Raw genomic sequence first — 21,423 nt, 5'->3', positions numbered from 1 at the left:
ACAGGAAGTCTTTCTCCTCAACAGATTTCGAGGTCAAGATGCCCGACAATGAACAAATGAAACAACGTGTGACACCATGTGCTCTGTTTGGGCTCGTTTGCTTTTTTTTGGGAGGTATTTGCCTCACAGGATATTTCCTGACTCCCGGTTACGAAAAGGATAGTCTCAATAATCGTTCTCGTTCTCAGTTTAGCGACAAACCGCATGCCTTACCATTTGGCATAGCCGTAATGTCGTTTGGACTTTTAGTCATTGCTATCGCTGCTTGTAACGATCGCTGATATCGGCTAGAACAGATCTTTTTTCTTCTCGCTTTCTGGAGAACGAGGTTGTGAAAACGATTGTGTCCTCGACATGTGACTGAATTTTTTTGTTTTTCGCTGATTGGCAAGGAAACTAAACCTCACCTAATATGCATTGGAAAAGTAGTTCTTGCTTTTAGTTCACATTGTCGCGGTGACATCGCACTAAAAATTTTTTAAACATATTCAATGGAGGTACCTTTAAATTTATTTTATCTCATGGCAAAGAGCAGATCAAAACCAAGTCATGCTATGAAATAATAACTTTAGTTCTGCGTTTGTTAGCCCGAAAACTATAAAACATAAACATTCGAGATATCTCCCTTGAGATTCTGAAACATTGTTTATGATATTGTAGAATTAACGAACACATGCAAATCAACAAGCTGGAGAAAGCACCCGTGCTCCTCCCAGTTGCGGACCAAAAGAAAAAGGTCTTCTCGTCATTTTTTCGCTGGAAAGTTCTCTAACAAGTCTCGATTTCGTGTGTTGGACCCAGTCTCCTTGGCTCCCGCCCGGCAAGCCGTTGGAGCAGATCGAACGCGTGCGTTCATAACGGTTAACGGAACGTCGATTGTCAACAATATATATCTACTCCAGTCCTCGACAGCAGTAAGGGGAATTTTCTGTGTTGGAGTCGTTAGTTCCAAGACTTGTGTTTCGTATGATAATGATGATATAGACCCGCATGCTTTATTCGAACGACTTTTAGCTCAGCATTAATAACACGGTCTAGTAAGTCCCAGTCCCCTCCGCCCCACTTGTACTTGTAGTCCTCAGTGTTCATTCCTAAAGAAAATATACATGACTCAGTGGCGCATCCACACCTTAAGCTAAGGGGAAGGGGGTGGGGGCTTTTTATTCATGTGTCCACCTGCTGGCCTTTTCTTCCCTCTGGGTTTATTTTTTCTAAAAAAAAATATTTTTTGTAAATAAAGTGTTTTTTCACACTCCTCCCCCCTCCCCCCTCCCGCCTCAAGATGAAGGAATTGATGAAATAACAATCAATATTTTTTCTATATATAAGAGCGTTCAACAGAAAACTGATGTTGTTTACCTTTGAACCGTACCCAGTCTGATTTATAAATGCTCATTAAACCGAATCCATCTATTTTTCAGTAACCTTTATGATCCACGTAAGTACTGCCACAATGCAGCCGGCCAACTATGGGAGCGTAAACAAGACGTCCTTCTATTGTGTTCTGCATAACAAAAAAAAAAATATGATTAAATTAAAATAAATCAGTATAGAAAGATCGGTGAGGCGCGCTCGCATCAGATGAACTTCAAGCAGTCCGTAGCTCGTGTCAAAATAGTCAGTAAAAAAAGAATGATAACGAGCTAATTAAGCGGAACTCTAGGTGATAGGCCCACGAAGTCCCAGGGTTCCGTGCGACGCTCTAACTAATCTTTTTTTAAACGGTGCGACCGACTTCGCCAAAAACAGGGACTGTACGTAGAATATAGCATCAATAGGCACACCGTCAATCTATTAGCAGTCATTTTCTATAAAGGTTTACTGGTGCTAATTCATAGCACTACGATCGGTATCTATATAAAAGCCCACGAGATTATGGATCTCTAAAATAAATACCACATAAATATATAAATTAATGAATAAATAATCATTACTCAAATCATAACTGAAACTCACCTTACGAGCGCTGTCTAATATGTCTAAGGGAACGTCGATATGAAGATCAAATAAAAACAAAATGTCGTGTAGACTTGGAACATGCTCAACAGCTTTGTTCAGAGCCATTGTCTTGTAAAACTTTCCTTTTAATGGAACAATCGTGTGTCTGTTACGAAGAAGAGTCGTGTTAAATGCCTTTGTCATGTCAATATCTTCGCTTTCAAAATCAACGACAATGACATGGAAGCTCGTGTCGCCCGTTAAAGAGCTGGCTATAGTGATTTGGTTATTAAAATGATACACCCATCTGCCTTGTTCTTTGACGGGAAGAATAAAGTACACCTTTGCTTTGTTATTCCAGTTCATACCTCGAGGAAAACACAAGTTGGGGTTGGCATCCTTACCAAACACATGCTCTGATAAACGAAATGATTGATTGGCGTCTTGTAAACCGATTTCAAGATCCACGGAGTAAAGAACGCCGTGAACTGGATCTGGAATGTTTAAAACCTTGTGAATTCTCTTTAGAACATATTTTCTGCAGGTAAATCAAAGAATAACATCAGTTCAATAAGGTAGTGGCCTTCATTTGCTTTAATATGTATCTCTAAATAAACCTTGGTCGCCAGGGTTTTTCCCCCTCCCAAGATGAAGGGAACAAGGCATTAAGCCAATTAGTGACGTGCGCATACCTCTTTGATGTGATAAGTTCTAGTCCCAAATGATTACTTCTAAACTCAGCCCGAATGATTAACCAGTAAAATAGATCATTTACTAACATTTAAGCATAGCGTACCATAATGATGGTTCGAAAAACATGATCAATAGCAGAAAATGACGGCAATTGCATTTCACTTTGCATCGTCTTTGAAAGAAGCTAGTCAGATTAATCACAGTTTTTGGGCCTTTGCCAGGGCTCTCAGCCCAGCGCCTTTCAAAATCGCCATTTGGCAATCTAGAGTCACAGAATGGTCACCAAAAAACAAAAAAAGGAAAGAGTTTTCGCCTGAGAAAAGAAAAATCTGCAGTTTTAGACGACACGGCTCTACTGCTAACCATAAAGTAAATCGAGTAGTAATACTTTCATTGAGCTTTGTGCGACATCACAGCCAAACGAGAAGAAAGAGGTATTTGTTTTAGCAAAGAAATTGACAGTCTTTTTATGACATCGTATGTAAATGTTTATCTCACTTTTACGTTGGACCGAAATCATGAAGTGATTCAGGTCTTCAAGTTTGCGACTTCTAAATTTTTCAATTCTCGATCGCCCTGGCAATCAAACTGTCCCAGTTAGCTCGGAGTGCTGTCTGTTATTTGCATTCCGTTCGAATCGTGTCCATTTCCACATCGGTTTTTTTATCTTTTTCGTTAATGGACTTTTATCGTTACGTAGCAACCCAGTGATATAATTCTTGACTTTTTTGACATTTATTATACCTTCGATTTTTTAACTTTTAGATCAACTTACTTTGAGGTTTTACGGTTTAACGACATAACTATCTCCTCCATGGCTGCTTGAACTGTGTCCCTGTCAGCAATTTTGTTAGGCCCACTCCACGAATTTCCACTATTAGTCAGCATACTACTTTCATCAGCAGGGTAGACACTGGATAACTGAACCGCTTTGCGGCCTTGGTAACGATACACTTTACCATTTGACAAATAGTTAGACTGTAAATCACACAAGGGAAGATAAATATCTTTTGGGATCAAAGGAAGGGAAAGAAAATGCAGGCGTTCAGGATCTATTGATTTAGATTTCAGCTCAAGATCTTGATGGTAGTTCTCCGAAAGCAAACTGTGCAAAACATCTTTTGCCTCGGTGACCGTAACATCGTTTGTATGGGACGACAAGTATTCCGAACTGACAAGGTAAAAGTCGGTTTCACTACGACGCTTCCAATAAACTTGTACAAAACCAAGAGCAATTCCTTGCTTATGCACAACTTCTATGTAGTATTTTCTGTCTCTAGAAAGCATTAGATGTTCTGAGATTTGTTCAGGATATTTATCAAGTTGATCCTTCTTGGTCCAAGCATTTACTCCTTCTTTATAAACTCGCGCAATCAATCGTTTCTGTTCCGGATCATAACTAGGACTGAACCACAACTCCGACTCGTCATCAGACGCTATGGCGAAGTTGTATTCGTCGCTCTGAGGAGGATGAAGAAAGCCAAAAATCCGTTGACCATAATCGATGGTATTGTCTGTAATTTGAAACTTAACCACACTGAACTTCATGAAAATTTCGTCAGGATAATCCGGAAAAAGAAAATTTTGACGCAGATTCTGGATGCTTGAGCCACAAACCTCTCGCCATACGTGAATATTTAGAGCACCCGTAGCAACGATGAAACGTGGTGTGACGTTTCCAGGAGTCATTATTGCTTCCTTTTTTACCGCGGCTTGGACAGCGTTATGCGTGGTGAGTGATGAGTCCGGCTTATTCAGGAAGATATAAAAGCAGATTGACCAAAGCATTAAAGCAGAGAGCATAACCTTAACAGGTTTTCGAAATCGCTGATAGCGAAACTTAAATTTTGCGAAGGCAACGACTTGGAAGAATCGACGACGTGTTCTCATGTTATCTCGCGCAGTTTTATGATGCTGACCGGGTAGCAATTGCAAACTGGCGAACGATCGTGAAAACGGGTAATCTTGTCCTTAATTAGTCATGGAAGAGTTCGACACAAAGTTTCTAATATTCTGATGTGTAAATAATTTTTAGGTGTCCACTTGAGTATTGAAATTAGAAAAGCCTTACCGTCAGGTCTAATATCATTTTGTTCGCTGTGACCTCAACCCCTTAAAAAATATTAATTGAATAACATACTCTTCATGGACACTTATAAATGTTCTTTCAAAACGAAAGAAAGTCGAAAAGAAATCGCAGAGATCTTTTTTTTATCTTACCACAGTTTTCAGTATTGTTTCTTGTAAATTTTCTAAAGAATAAATTAAATATATTGTACAAACATTAATTTTAATCATTATATAGCTAGTAGAGCCCGTGAGTACCATTATGATGCGAATCCTATGTTCCGGTTGGCTAACTGTACCCATCTCACCCGCTTAGACTTGCCCGCCTCGATCCTGCACAAGAAAAAAAGTGCGTGGTGGGGACCTAAAAGTTTATAAAAAAAGTTCGTATAAAATTTTAATATCATTAATGTGTTAATATTATTTTCATGCAACTTTTATATTAAACAATAATTCGCCGAGACGAAGTCGAGGGGATTGTTCGACGATACTGAATCACCAAACCTGAGGCGAATAATTATTTTAGTATAATTTCAGAGCTGAACAACAGAGAAATTTCTAAAATCATAACATTTTAGTAACATTTGTTAACATTAAATTTAAAATTTTATATAAACCGCGTGGAGCGGTTTCTATAGCGTCATACGAACCGCTCGACCAATCACATTGCTGGAAACTCTATGCTCAGCTTTGAAATTATACTAAAACATATTAACTGTTGTAACGTTTGGCATCCAATTTATGAAACTTTTTTACAACATTAGCTCTATGCAACTTCTTCATGACATTTGTGTAACTGTGCTCAGGGTTCTTGTTAATAGCAGGTTGCTTTTAAGTGCTTCTTTGTGCCCTAAAATTAAATAAAGACATCTGTCTGTCTGTCTGTCTGTCTGTCTGTCTGTCTGTCTGTCTGAATATACAAGTAAAAGGAGGCAGCGTATAAATCCAAGGGTCACCGGTTCAAAATGAACACGGGGAGCGTTTGATCAAACAAGTTATCAGTGTATAGAGCCGTGATTATTTAGAGAGATTTTCAGCGCCACAGAGAATAAGCCTGCAATAGAGAAAAACCCATGCTTTAAAAGAAAAAATCCTGGATAAGTGGAAATTGCAGAAAAATTAACAATTCGCCGTAGCAGTGAGCTAGAGTCCAACCAACTGCATGCATGCTGCCTGACCCACATAACTTATGAACCCTTCCTTCGGCCAATAGTCAATTTGGTCAATGCGGCAACCATTCTTATGAAAACGAGATTTATGTGCTAGTGAATGAAAACTTAATACTGCAAGAAAGGTTGAACCTCATGGTTTGCTTTGAAAAAGAGGCATTGAATATAGACGACACATTTTTCTCTTCAAAAATGACGTCAATTATCGCAGTTAAATCAATGAGTTGCAGCTAGGTAGTGGTACGTGTGGAATTTAAAAATATCGAAACTTCCTGACTGGTTTAAGCACCCGTGAAAGCCGGAGGAGGCCCGAAATCACATGTTCGGATGTTCAAGTATCTGCCATTGTAAGTCCCGGATGTAACCCATCCGGGGTAATGATAAAACGCAGCGCAGGTTGCATAAAATTTATTTATTCCCTTTGGTAATAAATGTCATTTAGTAATTCAAGCGTAGGGCGGGCCAACTGCTCATTACAAAAGCAGTGAAATGCCGTGCGCCCTGGTACTGAGCCCAAAAACAGAAAGCCTTAGTCAATATGAACTTGATTATCAACCCTTGTCCACAGGTTTACTTATGTTAATCCGGGTTGGTCAACTTGTGGTTTCTTCACTGAACAGATGGTGAATGATATCTCCTTTTGATGGAAGAGATAAAACACACCTTATTCAAGATTTATCAATTGTAGTGCGATTTCTGAACAAAACAAACAAAAGAAAGAAGAAATTTGGACAATGGATCATGAAACGGAAACATGTACAATGAACTCAGCTGGCTCGGACTCCGAACTCGATCCGGTTCGAAACGAGAGTGAAATGAGCCATATCATTAAAGACGAACAACCACTTCACATATTTGCCTTTGGCGTGTTTGGTTTCATCCTCCAGACTTTCTTCTCAATTGGAATCTCGGCATCTCAAGACATCTTGGAAGAAACTCTAGTACCCACTCCGTCTCTGTTAATATCTGCCTCGCTGCCTTTCTTCGTCATTACCTCTTTCTTGCCTTGCTTCGTCTTAAAGTTGTCGCACAAGGCTCTTCTGGTGCCAGTAGTGGGACTGGGTATCACCGGCGTGTTGTCATGCGCTCTGGTTGAGGCCGTCATTCTACGGGTCACCGGAGTCATCGTCGTGTCCACCGGGGTCGCCATTGGCGAGGTCACTTTCGTCTCGATGACAGCGCTGTACATCGACACGGCGATGAGTTCATATTCAGCAGGGACTGGCGTGAGATTCATTGCTGGGCCCTTGTACTACACCGGTAAGAATTTGGGAAATTTATCAATGAAAAGCAAACAAAGGTTGACGCCGATGTTTGGTTTGGTTTCATATTCCGGTAGTACGTGAGTCAATCTCAAAGGGTCAACAAAGATTAATTTTTTTTTTTAATCTAAGGTCAATGGTTTGGTTGAGATAAAGACAGATCGGGTTAAAAATTCATTTCAGTCCATTGTCAGAAGGATCACATTTTTATTAAATCTTCCTTCCAGAGGCTTGTTTAAAATCATAAGCTACATGTTAAATGCATTTCTGTTGCATTTTTGTATATTCACCCAGGCCCGCATTTTACCCAGCATTTGGGTTCTTTTGAAAGAAGAAATAATTGGTATCATTTGTCCTTTGTAGCTAATTATGAATCAATTTGAATATATCAACAAAGTTGAAATGTTAAATTGGCCACCGTTACGATTATAAAAGCTGACGTTTCGAGCGTTAGCTCTTCGTCGGAGCGAAGGGCTGACGCTCGGGCTAACCAAGGGCTAACGCTCGAAACGTCAGCTTTCATAATCGTAACAGTGGCCAATTTCAACTTTGTTGATATATTCAAATTATTTCGTTACCCCAACCTACGCAGCTTCAAACAGTTTCTTTAGAAACTATCAGCCTTTATTGATTATGAATCAGATTTGAAAGAAAAAGAGTGGAACATATTTAAATTGTGTGGACCTTTTTCAGTGTTTTTTTAGCCAAAAAAGGGTGCTATAACATCATCAATTGAATTCATTTTTGTAATGAACTAATCATCAAACTTCGAATACTCTTCAGTGAAAAATGAAAGTGGAATTTCTTTCATGTTATAGATTGATAACATAGAGTGGACAATGTGTCTTTTTTTCTTCGCGAGCAATTATTTTTACTAAAGCTATTTTTACCACCAAACCAGTCCAGCAGTTCACAGCTGTATTGCTTGCGGTTCAAGTGGTGTGATTTGATCACTAAGCAATGCTGTTTGTCATGTTTGTGCTCTGCAAGCTAATGTTTACGAATGTAACGCACAGATAGCGCGAACTGCGTCAATGATAACGCAGGTGGCATTAATCATTGTTCTTGTACGGTTTGGTGGTACAAAAAAAGCGAAATACTGGGGCCGAAGTTGAAGAGAAGAGCCTGCTATCGTTGGTATTTTGAGTCAGCTTGATTTCCAATCTGCACTTCGTTTTAGAATTGTGAAGAAATGTAAATGAAACATTACGTTGGGAATGCATTTTAATTACTTTTTGTCGCTCACAGTTGCAAGGCATTGTGAAAACACTGAGAAAACATATAATTACTGTTACCATTCTTTCTTTAACAGCAATGACAACTTTAATTTGCCTGCGTCCTGAGACGATTGTCCTTATCATTTCTTGGATGCCTGTAGTTATCTTCCCGTTTTACATCACAATAGAGAGGAGAAGTTTCAAGCCACTGGAAGACATGATAAACCACAAAGGGATCGCTTATAATGTACTTAATACTGAAAAATCTTCAGTGGAAGATAACCTATCACGTGACGAGAAAAGAACGTTAATCTGGCATAACTTGCATCCTATGTTGGCCTGTTTTGTGGGTTACTTTTCTGAGTTTTTGACTCTCACTGGCGGTAGATCTTACATAAGTATCTTGTTCATTCTCAATTCAAAATGCCCGCCTGTTATCGCAAGAACATGGATTTTATCCGCATTGCTTTTGGGTTTGTTTATTTTTTCGACGTTGGCATCCTGGTATTACTTTCTCCACAGCGTCTGGATTGTCTTATTTCTCATTTTCAATGTGGGGCTTTTGGCGGGAAGCCTTTACCCAAATACATTTCTCATGGTAACCAGTGGTGATGGCGTCAAAGGCAAGGCGTTTTCGCGCGGTTTTCTCTCATTCGGACCCAGCGCGGGTGTCCTAATGGCGGGCTTAGTTGGGCTCGTATTAGAACCAACTTTAAGAGAACATTGTTTGCAATCAGCGAAATTCAGAGACTTTTGTTTTACGAGGTCAATGGGTGGGTGGAATAAGTCTACATTGTGTTTGCGGTAGTTACACATTTTTTACCTTTTTTTTTGCTTTTGCTTTGTTCTTCAACAACAAAGGTTTCTGAATCGAATATTCGTTGTAAAACGTTAAAATATAAATTAGGTATGTGAAAGTAAGTCAAGAGGATAGTCTTGAAATAAGCCTCACCAAAAGGAAATAATTATGAGCCATTTTCTCTTGGCTTTATGTAACGAATCCAGCATTGCATATGAGAACGATCTTCGCAGTGAGGAGCACTATTAAAGCAATAGTGAAGTTAAGACCTGAAAAAAATTCAGGCCTGTACGGGATTCGAACTCATGACACGGCTGCGATACCAGTGCAGTGCTCTGACTCATCATCTTACAGGTTTATGACGAATCACCAGCATAGCCAGCTCCCGATTGGCTAGTTAGCTCCGTTGGTAGAGACCTCAGATTAGCGCACCTAAATATGTGTGGTCTAAGGAACAAGATCGAGGAACTCAGATGCCTCCAACAACTGTGTAAATTTGAAATTCTTGCAATCACCCAGACACATCTTGAAAAAAAGGTGCCAGATTCGGAAATATTAATCCCCGGAATGAAGTTCGTAAGATTAGATAGGAAGGGTCGAAAAGGAGGAGGATGCTTATGCATGCATGCTATTCATCGTAAAGATCTTCTAACACAAAACATCGAAGCAAATGTTTAATATACAAAATGTAGTACATGCAAACACTAGAGAAACACCAACAACAAGTACCTTGTTAGAACTAATTGTTACAACAAGGACGGAAGTGTGGTGTTTTCCCTTTGGGAATTTCAGACCACAATATGGTACACGCAACGATAAAGTTAAAGAATAAAAGGCCACCACCGAAGTACATCAAAACAAGAGATTATAGGAAACTCGACATTGAAAATTTCAGGCAGGACTTTGAATCCGCGCCTTTCCATATAGTGTTAGTCTTCGAAGAGCCATATAATATCTTATGGGCATGGCAAACCCTGTTTAAGAAATTTGTGACCAACGCGTCGCCCAGAAAGAAATTAAGATCAGAAGTAAATCGGCTCCTTAGATAACTAACGAAATCCGCTACAAGATCAATAAAAGATACAAGATTTTCAAAGCAGCAGTCAGCACCAAATGCCCTGAACTGTGGTCAAAATACAAGAAAGCTAGAAATGCAGTCAGGTCAGCTTTGCGAAGAGCTAAAGCATCCTACTTCACCCACAATATGTTCGAAGAAGTAAAGAAATCTAGTGCCTGCTGGAACTTAATTAACAGAGCTACAAATCGCTCAGCACGCAACAGAACAATAGGCCCCCTTAAGAGAACCGACGGCAGTTTTGCTTTAATGGATAAGGAAAAAGCACAAATGATGAATGCATACTTTTCAGAGATCGGCAGGAACTTAATTAAATCACTGCCGGCCAATGCCACCGCAGCCCGCTTCAGTGGATGCCAGCACGTCACCTTACATATTGTCCCCTAAAAGCCCTATTTAGATTACAAACCATTCTGTTGAAAATAAGATAAATAAACTTAAGACGAATAAGTCAGTTGAACCTGATGACATCTCGCCTAAACTTCTCAAATTGGCAGGAAAGGCTATTGTACCAGCATTGGTCATATTTTATAATTACAGCATTGAACAAAGAATTGTCTTTTCCTTATGGAAGACTGCCCGATGAACTCCGCTTTTCAAAATGGATGATGAAACAGACTGCGAAAATTATCTACTGGTCTCCCTTTCAAGCGTACGAAGCAAGATCCTGGAAGCAGAAATAAAAGATAGACTGGTGCAGCACGTTTCCGTCGACAATCATTTAATCACAGAGAAGCAATGGGCCTACCGACGCGGCTACTCACTGAGCTCTTCCTAGTATATCTGACAGAAATATGAAGGTGAGCTCTGGTAATGTTGTCGCAGTAACCTTTGTGGACTTCAGAAAAGCTTTCGACAGCGTATCGCACGAAATCAGTTTATAAGTTTATTTGATTAGCCGACAGGCAGAGACACCGCAACAGCTTGGGCCAATTACTGCGGGCCCAGTAAACCCACCCATCCCACCCCAGGGGAGGACATCCATCACACAGTAATGTCGGGCGTGGGAAATTAACGTCTCCTACCCCTGACCCTGCAGGAGACGGGACCTCCATTTATTCGTCCTTATCCAAGAAGACTAGAATATCTAACCATTTCTTGATGTTATAGAAAGGTAGCATATTCTCCTTTTTATTTTAAGACCTTGAGTGTTGGTCCGGCCGGGGCTCGAACCCTCGACCTCCCGCACAACAGTCCAGCGCTCTATCCATTGAGCTAACCGGGAGGCTGAAGAAGCTGAAATATAATTTCGGTATCACGGGAGCGTTGCTAGGTTGGATTAGGGACTAGTTGAGGGGAAGAATGCAGTAGACTGTGATTAATGAGTCAAATCTGACATGTTACCAGTAACAAATGGTACACCACAGGGATCTGTTTTAGGCCCTGTTTTGTTCGCTTGATTCACTAATGATCTGCCCGCCGCGATTACCACGGGATCCCTGTTCATGTACGCGGACGATACGTCAATTTTCAGCATCAGAGAGTCTGCAGATGCAGCGATTGCTTCCTTGAACTGTGCTATGCAAGAGGTCTACGGGTGGTGCCTAAAGAATCGCTTAACACCTCACCCGGCTAAGAGCGAAGTCATGTTAATTAGTACACCAACCATTATAGGACCGCTACCTATAATATTTTTGGGTAAATCTGTTTTAGGCTAGGTAAAAAAATCGCGTCTTCTTGGAATGATTGTAGATGACAAGCTTACCTGGATACCGCATATGCTAGAACTAAAGAAAAAATTTGCGAACAAAATAGACTTATTGAAACGCTCAAGGTTCTTGTCCAAAAATGTCCTTTTAAAGTTTTATTTTAGTGTAATATTACCTTCTGTGAAGTATGGTATTATTTTATGCGGTTCGTGTACAATTTCGGATCTTCTGTACTCAATTGAGAAACTTCACTGTAGATCAGAATAAATTATCTACAACTTATCCAAAGATACGGAATCTAATGTAGCTCTCAACGTTTCAGGATGGGATACTATCAATTTAGAATACAAATTTCAAGTAGTTAACCTTTTTTATGGAGCAAGTTAAGTCTCACTAGCCTAGTCTCTAATTAATAGCATATTCATAAGGCGGGAATGTAGCTATTCACCAAGAGACCAAGAAGCAATAACCACACCTAGATTCAACACTAGATTGTTAAACGACTCTTTAGAATGTAGAGGTTCGGTGGTATGGAACTATGTCAACCATCATGTCAAAAATGTAGGTAGTTTCGCCCTTAAAAATCTAAGCAGGCTACTCAGGAGAAATAATCACTTCACAAGCTTTACTTTTACTAGTTTATCAGGTTCGACGGCTACGAATAGATTAACTGATTACAAGTATTTTTAAGTTGAGAGGAAAATTGAATGTTTGTCTGTATTATAGTTTCTTATTTAGAAATATACAAAAATCCGCTCCTCGTATCTTACAAAAGAAGACCGTCGCTCAAAGACACACTCGTGAGGGCCAAACTTTGAATAAGCTATTCTAAACATGCACTGGGGAGTCGTGTAGGCCTGTCAACCCCATTTTACATGGATGGCCTCGACCTCGTGTACTAGTGCCAGTTCTCCCTAGGCGTCCGCCATTATGAAAGGCGTGCTTACAATCATAGTTAATAGAGTGAACTATGATACAATGGACTGGACCCATGTTTATAACCCTTGTACTAGAGTTATCGTCCTAGACTAGCATGTAAAAAAAGGTATCAAGAAGGCTCCCATTAGCTTAAACGATTCCCAAGAGGAGAACAGAAAATGGGAAGCCTTGATTTCCCGAAATATTTTCCTTCCTTCCTTCCTTTTCTATTAACCCTAATACTGTTGATGAGTACACTGAGAACAAGCTCGCCATTCATATCAGACAGATACAGTTATCTGATAGAGCTAACTTGAAATCAGAGAGTAAATAGAACATCTATCCAAGCTTTAGTCTATAAGACAGAGAGAGCATTCGTAAATAGGTAGTCTGAGTGGCAGATAGTCTACAGCAAACTACAATAGATTTTAAGCTTCAAATTTTGCCGATACACTTTCCAAATCTTATAAGGCAAAGCAGAAAATTCAACAATGTGAGTACATTTAACTTTGATAGCGTAATCGTCCTTTTTTATTCCTTTTTCGGTATTGATTTGGTGTCAATAGTTATCTGTTCGTATTTTACTTTTTACGCGCACTCAGTCCTCATTAATACAGTTCAATCCAATCCACGAAGTTTTTCCTTGCATCGGGATTCAGCACAAACAGTTATGATTGACAGATGAGCGGTGTGTCTCTGGTTGCGTCATATCAATAGGAAATGTAAAGGTGCTAAAACTTTCTTTCCTACATTCCATCTCTTATAGTAGAAGAGGAGGATCAAAACGCCTGAGATCCATCACCACCATTTCATTTCCCTTCCTTGATTTGGCCAAAATGCCATCAGCCTAGTTCGATCTTGTGTATACTCATCGCCTGAGGGTCGAGTGAGTTGATCATTTCCACATTCCTGTGATTCCTTCACGAATTTGCGAGGCGGAAAAACCAACAACAAGTACAAGAAAAACACTGAGTCATTGTGAATGTGAATTACTCGATAGTGTGGGATTGCGGTAGTAAGAATTAAAATCCAGGAGAGTTATTAAAAAACCGTCGCAGCTCGGCGAGCAATTTTTTTTCAGTATTCCTTGAATGTTAATTGTTGTTGAAAATACGATTTTGCGCGCGATTTGTACCTTTCTTTTATCGTATCACGTAACGAATCACTCGACTCCTCATATCGGAATCCTTGAATCAATTCTTTCGAATGAGTCTACAAAATTCTTGGAAAAGCGTTTAACACCCAGTCTCTCTAAAGAATAAAGTTTTCGGAAATTCTGGGAATATTCTCGCTTCTCACAATTGTGATAAACCTCTTTTCAGTTTCATTTATGATGAATATGTACTTGAACATGTAAATATGTATCTTTCCTTCAGAATAAACAAAAAGACCGCTGATCATGATGTTCTCTCGCTGTAACTATGAAATAATAAATTCATATTGATCTTGCAACTCCCAAGATGTGCAAAATCCTTTGTGAAATTCACTTGTCTGACCGCCTTTCTCTGCCTTGTAAACGAAACAAAGGATTAAAAACTTCAATCTGATTACCTCGTCTCCTCTCGTTATCTCTTTGCAGGATATTGTATCAAAATCGCGAGGAGAATATTCATTTTGACAAGCTCTGAAAATGGAAGGGTTAGAAGAAGTCACTTTCTCATTGCAACCCCCTTAATTCTCCCTCTCCCCTACCCCCTTAACTCCCCCTCTCCCCTACCCCCTTAATCCGCCTCTGGCTTTGAGTTGATATTAGATGTAATCGTTAAGCGGAAACTTAATCTGTACTTCTTCTGCCTTTCATTCTGAGTCTTTAACAAGAAAGTCGACACTCCGAAGAAGTCTGAAGAAGGTGAGTTCCTCGCATTATCTGAATATTTCGGGAATCATTTCAACTTAAACTCGAAAATTGAGGACAACTCTAACTCAGTGTTTCAAGCCATCGTTGCAAAGTGCACTATTGAGATATTACAGCGGCACTGATTTATACAAAGGAAAAGCTAGATCTCGACCGAGTCATATTGTTCAGTTACAAGCCGCAGTGTTACATTGTCCTCTCGTCTAACCGTATAGCTTTCTTGAATTTTTAAGATTGTGGCACGAAATTTTCCGACCGCGAAGTCTTAAGTAAATAGCGATATCTCCAATTTAGGTAAGAAATTCGTACGCATTTCGCTTCTGACGACAAATCTAGCTCTTCTTTGACTATATATATAGCTTTTGATTCGAAGCATTTCTTGGTCAATGTAGTCTTAAAAGTCTTGATCAAAAAGTTTTTCACAGAAGACAGGAAATTCGTCTCGAAGAGAGCACACTTTTAGAATAGCGTAATACTGAAGATTATGCTTCTGCTGAGATCAATAACTTTATTCTTTCTCGCAGCAAAGGCTATTTTTAGGTCAGTCGTAATTCATTATAATTCCAAACCGGATTTGACATTAAATATTTCAAAGAAGGAAAAATAGATTTCGAGCAAGAACAACATGGATTATAGGCCTTCCCCCACCCCTCAGCTGATAACATTTTACGCATTTTAGCATCTCCATTCATGGGGGCTGTAACACTGATAACTATTCCCTCTCTAAAATAATATATATTTTAAATAACATAGTTACTCAGACTTTAGAACAGCTCTATGGTTTCTCCAGCAGAGGTATTTCTAGTCCGTAATTCCCTCTTGCGATAAAAAAAAGAGAAATCTCCCATATGTTCTCAACTCATCATTCGTTACTCAGTGTCATAGTTGTGTCCTACCCATAGGGACAAGAATTCGTAAAATTTAGGAGGAGCAACGAAAGGTAATTATTGTACTTTTATTCATCGTGTATTTATTTAGATTTATTCATTCATTCTTTATTTTTCCCAGCCTGGAACTTTGAACAGAGAGAAAGAAACTGCAACGAAACAGTTCCTGAATCTAATTGTTGATTTGCAATACCAGCACTCTGGTTGGTTCAAGATGAGGATTTTTTCTTTCTTGTCAATGCAGGCCTTATTAAATCGAGCTAGTGCTCAGTATTTTCTTGGTGAAAATTATAGCTGCCATCTTTAATTTTTACAGCAGCGAAAGACTGGGGAGATAAAGAAATTTGTACCAGGGGTGGGTGACAGTCGAAAGGGAGGTGAGGGGAGGGAAAGGGGCAACAGAAATTCTTGCCCTATCTTGTTCTGTCATCTCACAGTCCTTTCTCACTCTGTATCAAACCTGGCCGGTCGAATCAACGACGACTTACTTTGACGAGATGCAATGATCCAGGTGTAGACAAATAAAAATACCATTGACGCGGGAAATCTGAAGTTTACTTATTCATGCAAAACCAGCGCAATTTGTACTCAAATGTGGTGTTTTAAACTAGGCTGAATTATATGTAAACAGAATTAGAAGGAAGTAGATTTTGAGCACATAAACATGTAGAGAAAGTGACATATTTTGTTTTGTCACATAAGCGTAGGGCAAAGAATAAATTCCGAGTTCACAGGTGGAGCCGAACTTCAAACCTTTGGTTTCCATCAGTGCGCGGAATCCAATGGTTTCAGAAATGTTTTTCTCTTGGGTAGAATTTTATAAGACCCACAGCACTTGTATGGACTCTCTGAGATTAGTTGTTAACAATAATGAATATTGTATAGCAGGAATGACAGGAAGTCTTTCTCCTCAACAGATTTCGAGGTCAAGATGCCCGACAATGAACAAATGAAACAACGTGTGACACCATGTGCTCTGTTTGGGCTCGTTTGCTTTTTTTTGGGAGGTATTTGCCTCACAGGATATTTCCTGACTCCCGGTTACGAAAAGGATGGTCTCAATAATCGTTCTCGTTCTCAGTTTAGCGACAAACCGCATGCCTTACCATTTGGCATAGCCGTAATGTCGTTTGGACTTTTAATCATTGCTATCGCTGCTTGTAACGATCGCTGATATCGGCTAGAACAGATCTTTTTTCTTCTCGCTTTCTGGAAAACGAGGTTGTGAAAACGATTGTGTCCTCGACATGTGACTGAATTTTTTTCTTTTTCGATGATTGGCAGGGAAACTAAACCTCACCTAATATGCATTGGAAAAGTAGTTCTTGCTTTTAGTTCACATTATCGCGGTGACATCGCACTAAAAATTTTTTTAAACATATTCAATGGAGGTACCTTTAAATTTATTTTATCTCATGGCAAAGAGCAGATCTAAACCAAATCATGCTATGAGATAATAACTTTAGTTCTGCGTTTGTTAGCCCGAAAACTATAAAACATAAACATTCCAGATATCTCCCTTGAGATTCTGAAACATTGTTTATGATATTGTAGAATTAACGAACACATGCAAATCAACCAGCTGGAGAAAGTACCAGTGCTCCTCCCAGTTGCGGACCAAAAGAAAAAGGTCTTCTCGCCATTTTTTCGCTGGAAAGTTCTCTAACAAGTCTCGAATTCGTGTGTTGGACCCAGTCTCCTTGGCTCCTGCCCGGCATGCCGTTCGAGCAGATCGAACGCGTGCGTTCATAACGGCTAACGGAACGTCGATTGTCAACAATATATATCTACTCCAGTCCTCGACAGCAGTAAGGAGAATTTTCTGTGTTGGAGTCGTTAGTTCCAAGACTTGTGTTTCGTATGATAATGATGATATAGACCCGCATGCTTTATTCGAACGACTTTTAGCTCAGCATTAATAACACGGTCTAGTAAGTCCCAGTCCTCTCCGCCCCACTTGTACTTGTAGTCCTCAGTGTTCATTCCTAAAGAAAATATACATGACTCAGTGGCGGATCCACACCTTAAGCTAAGGGGAAGGGGGTGGGGGCTTTTTATTCATGTGTCCACCTGCCGGCCTTCTTCTTCCCTCTGCGTTTATTTTTTCTACCCAAAATAAAGGGGGGGGGGGAAGGCGGCGGACCCCCGTGCCCCCCTTCCTTAGATCTGCCAATGTGACTGCGTAAGAATTAAAAGGTTTCCAACTATTAACAGGAAGAAAGACATCTCCCATCAACTAAAAGTAATCAGAATTGCAAACGCAACCATGCGGAGACTGATGAATTTCAATTTTTTTTATAGCTATTTTCAAGATAATTGCTATTTTATTTTCGTAGAATTTCTCTGACCTGAGATGGTAACTGCTTCGATAAAATATATCACCATATACTGAGTGATTGAGGAGGGAAATATCTGCATATTGCATGTCAAGATAAAGGAATTGATGAAATTAAAGTCAATACTTTTTTATGGGAGCGTTCAACAGAAAATTGATGTTGTTTACCTTTGAACCGTACCCAGTCTGATTTATAAATGCTCATTAAACCGAATCCATCCATTTCCCAGTAACCTTTAGGATCCACGTAAGTACTGCCACAATGCAGCCGGCCAACTATGGGAGCGTAAACAAGACGTCCTTCTATTGTGTTCTGCATATATACATATATAAAAAAAAACCCATTTTTTAAACTGAAAATGAGGATACTAAAAAAGAAATTGTGATAGGATTAAAATAAATCAGTATAGAAAGATCAGTGAGGCGCGCTCGTATCAGATAAACTTCGAGCAGTCCCTCTTTTTCGGCGATGTCCGTAGCGCGAGTCAGAAGAAGAATGACAGGGAGCTAAGCGGAACTCTAGGTGTCTCGGGCCCACGACCTCTCAAGGCTCCACGCGGCGCTCTAACTAATCTTTTTTTAACCGTGCGACCGACTTCGCCAAAAGCAGGGACTGTTCGTAGTATATAACATCAAATGGCACACCGTCAATCTATAAGCAGTCATCTTCTATGAAGGTTTACTAGTGCCAATTCTTGGTACTGCGATCAATATCTCAGTGACATAATAAAGCCCACAAGATCATGGATCTCTAAAATAAATGCTAAATAAATATATAGATTATATTGGTGAATAAGGAATCATTACTCACAGGCAGCCCAAGCTCAATACTAGAAAAGCGGACGTGCCTCTTACCGTGTTGCGCAACGTTTTATATTTATAAAGGTTTGTATGGGATGTTATCGGTTTGCCTTAAAAGAGAGAAAGAAATGTCTTGTTTTGAAACAAAATAGGCTTACCTTATTGCCTTGTTGTTTTCTTTGTTGATTCCTAGCGTCTCAGGCCATTTTGAAGCGTTTTCGGCGAGTTAGGGCTATGTTGTGTTCAACACCACCATAGCGCTACCTCGCCCAAAGCGCTTCAAAATAGCCTGAGACGCTAGGAATCAACAAAGATTAACAAGGCAATAAGATAAGTCCATTTTATTTCAAAACAAGACATTTTTTTCTCTCTTTTGAGGCAAACCGATAACATCTCATACAAACCTTTATAAATATAAAACGTCGCGCAACACGGTAAGAGTCCCGTCCGCTTTTGTAGTAGTAAGCTTGGGCTGCCTGTGCATTACTCAAATCAAAATAGAAACGCACCTTACGCACGCTGTCCAACATGTCTAGGGGAACGTCGATATGAAGATCAAATAGAAACAAAATGTCGTGTACACTTGGAACATGCTCAACAGCTCTGTTCAGAGCCAATGTCTTGAAAAATTTCCCTTTCAACGAAACAATCGTGTGTCTATTACGAAGAAGAGTCGTGTTAAATGCCTTTGTCATGTCAATATCTTCGCTTTCAAAGTCAACAACAATGACATGGAAGTTCGCGTCGCCCGTTAAAGAGCTGGCTATAGTGATTTGGTTGATAAAATGATAAACCCATCTTCCTTGTTCTTTGACAGGCAGAATAAAATACACCTTAACTTTGTTGTTCCAGCTCACACCTCGAGGAAAACACAAGTTGTGGTTGGCATACTTACCAAACACATGCTCTGATAAACGAAATAATTGACTGACGTCTGGTAAACCGAGTTCAAGATCCACGGAGTAAAGATCACCGTTAACTGGATCTGGTATGTTTAAAACCTTGTGGATTCTCTTTAGAAAATATTTTCTGCAAATAAATCAAAGAATCTTATCTGTACAATGTATTAATTGCCTTCATTGGCTTCAATATGTATCTCTAAACTAACCTTGGTTTCCGGGGTTTTCCCCTCCAAGATGAAGGGAAGAACAAGGCATTAATTTCAGGATGAGTAACCACACAATATGATTGGTTTATTTTGGTTTCAGCTCTTTGCCTACTTTAATCATGTAATAAAAATGATAAGCCAATTAGTGACGTACGCACACCTCTTTGATGTGATTAGCTGTGGTCCCAAAGCATTACTTCCAAACCCAGCCCGAATGGTTACCCAGCAAAATAGATCACTAACTGACATTTCAGAATAGCGTACCATAATGATGGTCGACAAATATGATCAATAGTAGAAAGTGACAGAAATTGCTGTTATTCCATTTTGCATTGTCTTTGAAAGAGGCTCATCAGACTAATCACGGCTTTTGGGCGTTTGTCAGGGCTCTCAGCCGAGCACCTTTCAAAATCGCCAATTAGCAACCTGACGTCATAGGACGGTCACCAAAAACAAACAAACAAACAAACAAACAAAAACCGCACGCTCCATTGCTAACCACAAAGCAAGCTGACAAGTAATGATTTCTTTAAGTTTTATGCGACATCACGCTCAGCCAAGAAGAAAGAGGTATTTTTAACAAAGAAAATGACAGACTTTTTATGACATCGTATGTAAATGTTTATCTCACTCTTACGCGTTGAACCGAAATCACTAAGTGATTCAGGTCGTCAAATTTGCGACCTCTACGGCACATTTACTCTGCTAAAATTTTCACCTCTCGCCTTGGTAACCAAATTGTCACAACCTTGGAGAGCTGTTTGTTATTTGCATTCCGTGCGAATCATGTCCATTTTGTACATCGGTTTTTTTTTTAATAGACTTATCGTTACGTAACGTGCCAGTGATATAATTCTTGGCTTTTTTGAAATTTGTTGTAGCTCTGATTCTTTAACCGTTTAGATCAACTTACTTTGAGGTTTTACGGTTCAACGACCTAACTATCTCCCCCATGGCTGGTTGAATTTTGTCCCCGTCAGCAATTTTGTTGGGCCAATTCCGCGAATTTCTGTGAGTCAGCATAGTACTTTCATCAGCAGGGTAGACACTGGATAACTGAACCACTCTGCGGCCTTGATAACGATACACTTTACCATTTGACAAAGAGTTAGACTGAAAATCACACAAGGGAAGATAAGTATCTTTTGGGATCAAAGGAAGGGAAAGAAATTGCAGGCGTTCAGGATCTATTGATTTAGATTTCAGCTCAAGATCCTGATGGTACCTCTCCGAAAGCAAACTGTGCAAAACATCTTTTGCCTCGGTGACTGTAACATCGTTTATATGGGACGATAAGTATTCCGAACTGATAAGGTAAAAGTCGGTACTATTACGACGCTTCCAATAAACTTGTACAAAACCAAGAGCAACTCCTTGCTTATGCACAACTTCTATGTAGTACTTTCTGTCCCTAGAAAGCACTAGATGTTCTGAGATTTGTTCAGGATATTTATCAAGTTGATCCTTCTTGGTCCAAGCATCTACTCCTTCATTATAAACACGCGAAATCAACCGTTTGCCTTTCGGGTCCTCACTAGGACTGAACCATAACTCCGACTCGTCATCAGACGCTATGGCGAAGCTGTATTCGTCGCTCTGAGGAGGATGAAGAAAGCCAAAAATCCGTTGACCATAATCGATGGTATTGTC

At 39.7% G+C, this 21,423-nt stretch overlaps 4 protein-coding genes and 1 long non-coding RNA gene across 10 annotated transcripts in view; 3 read left to right on the top strand and 2 right to left on the bottom strand.

Annotated features, from left to right (window-relative positions):
* The window catches only part of LOC111328267 (uncharacterized), a 47,586-nt gene extending 46,956 nt beyond the window's left edge, over window positions 1-630 (top strand). For all 4 annotated transcript variants that reach the window (XR_015993761.1, XR_015993760.1, XR_015993762.1 and 1 more), the window contains exon 3: window positions 25-630. Coding sequence is in view for 1 of the 4 variants with exons in the window: in XM_088740351.1 (XP_088596477.1) it covers window positions 25-281 (257 nt within the window). In the remaining 3 variants the exon portion in view is untranslated. The remainder of the gene's footprint in view (window positions 1-24) is intronic.
* LOC111346961 (beta-1,4-N-acetylgalactosaminyltransferase 3) lies at window positions 488-4,606 on the bottom strand. The gene is made up of 4 exons (XM_088740349.1): window positions 3,407-4,606; window positions 1,957-2,476; window positions 1,360-1,504; window positions 488-1,091 (listed from the first exon to the last, which is right to left on the bottom strand). Exons 1-3 carry the CDS (start codon window positions 4,519-4,521, stop codon window positions 1,418-1,420), a joined length of 1,722 nt encoding a protein of 573 aa, XP_088596475.1. The 5' UTR covers window positions 4,522-4,606; the 3' UTR covers window positions 488-1,091; window positions 1,360-1,417.
* Window positions 4,607-6,300: 1,694 nt separating this feature from the next.
* Window positions 6,301-10,976, top strand: LOC111346963 (uncharacterized). Its single transcript, XM_088739908.1, has 2 exons — window positions 6,301-7,127; window positions 8,442-10,976. The coding sequence occupies exons 1-2, from the start codon at window positions 6,602-6,604 to the stop codon at window positions 9,152-9,154; spliced, it is 1,239 nt and encodes a 412-aa protein (XP_088596034.1). The 5' UTR covers window positions 6,301-6,601; the 3' UTR covers window positions 9,155-10,976.
* Window positions 10,977-14,512: 3,536 nt separating this feature from the next.
* On the top strand, window positions 14,513-18,003 carry LOC148719077 (uncharacterized). The gene is made up of 3 exons (XR_015994059.1): window positions 14,513-14,636; window positions 15,651-15,732; window positions 16,447-18,003. It is a non-coding gene; the product is annotated as an uncharacterized LOC148719077 (long non-coding RNA).
* Window positions 16,911-21,423, bottom strand: part of LOC111346962 (beta-1,4-N-acetylgalactosaminyltransferase 3-like) — an 8,074-nt gene continuing 3,561 nt past the window's right edge. For 2 of the 3 annotated variants that reach the window (XM_088741322.1, XM_088741320.1), the window contains 4 exons: window positions 20,687-21,423; window positions 19,175-19,694; window positions 18,033-18,177; window positions 16,911-17,514 (listed from right to left, as the gene is read on the bottom strand). The exon at window positions 20,687-21,423 is cut by the window's right edge. In XM_088741322.1, coding sequence (XP_088597448.1) covers window positions 17,366-17,514; window positions 18,033-18,177; window positions 19,175-19,694; window positions 20,687-21,423 — 1,551 coding nt within the window. In that variant the 3' untranslated portion in view covers window positions 16,911-17,365. The remainder of the gene's footprint in view (window positions 17,515-18,032; window positions 18,178-19,174; window positions 19,695-20,686) is intronic. The other variant, XM_088741321.1, reaches the window with a different exon arrangement.

This window comes from Stylophora pistillata, chromosome 12 (genome assembly GCF_964205215.1).
Source record: "Stylophora pistillata chromosome 12, jaStyPist1.2, whole genome shotgun sequence".
Lineage (NCBI taxonomy): Eukaryota > Metazoa > Cnidaria > Anthozoa > Scleractinia > Pocilloporidae > Stylophora > Stylophora pistillata.
The sequence above is the reverse complement of the archived record's forward strand: the minus strand, read 5'-3'. Positions and strand labels throughout refer to the sequence as shown.

What these genes read in the sequence shown, in the direction of transcription:
- LOC111346961 (XM_088740349.1), bottom strand. Translation starts at nt 4,521, where the DNA reads ATGAGAACACGTCGTCGATTCTTCCAAGTCGTTGCCTTCGCAAAATTT. An exon ending in TTAAACCGTAAAACCTCAAA is followed by an intron (nt 2,477 to 3,406) that starts GTAAGTTGATCT and finishes ATTTACCTGCAG; the next exon opens with AAAATATGTTCTAAAGAGAA. An exon ending in TATTAGACAGCGCTCGTAAG is followed by an intron (nt 1,505 to 1,956) that starts GTGAGTTTCAGT and finishes TTTGTTATGCAG; the next exon opens with AACACAATAGAAGGACGTCT.
- LOC111346963 (XM_088739908.1), top strand. Translation starts at nt 6,602, where the DNA reads ATGGATCATGAAACGGAAACATGTACAATGAACTCAGCTGGCTCGGAC. An exon ending in TGGGCCCTTGTACTACACCG is followed by an intron (nt 7,128 to 8,441) that starts GTAAGAATTTGG and finishes TTTCTTTAACAG; the next exon opens with CAATGACAACTTTAATTTGC.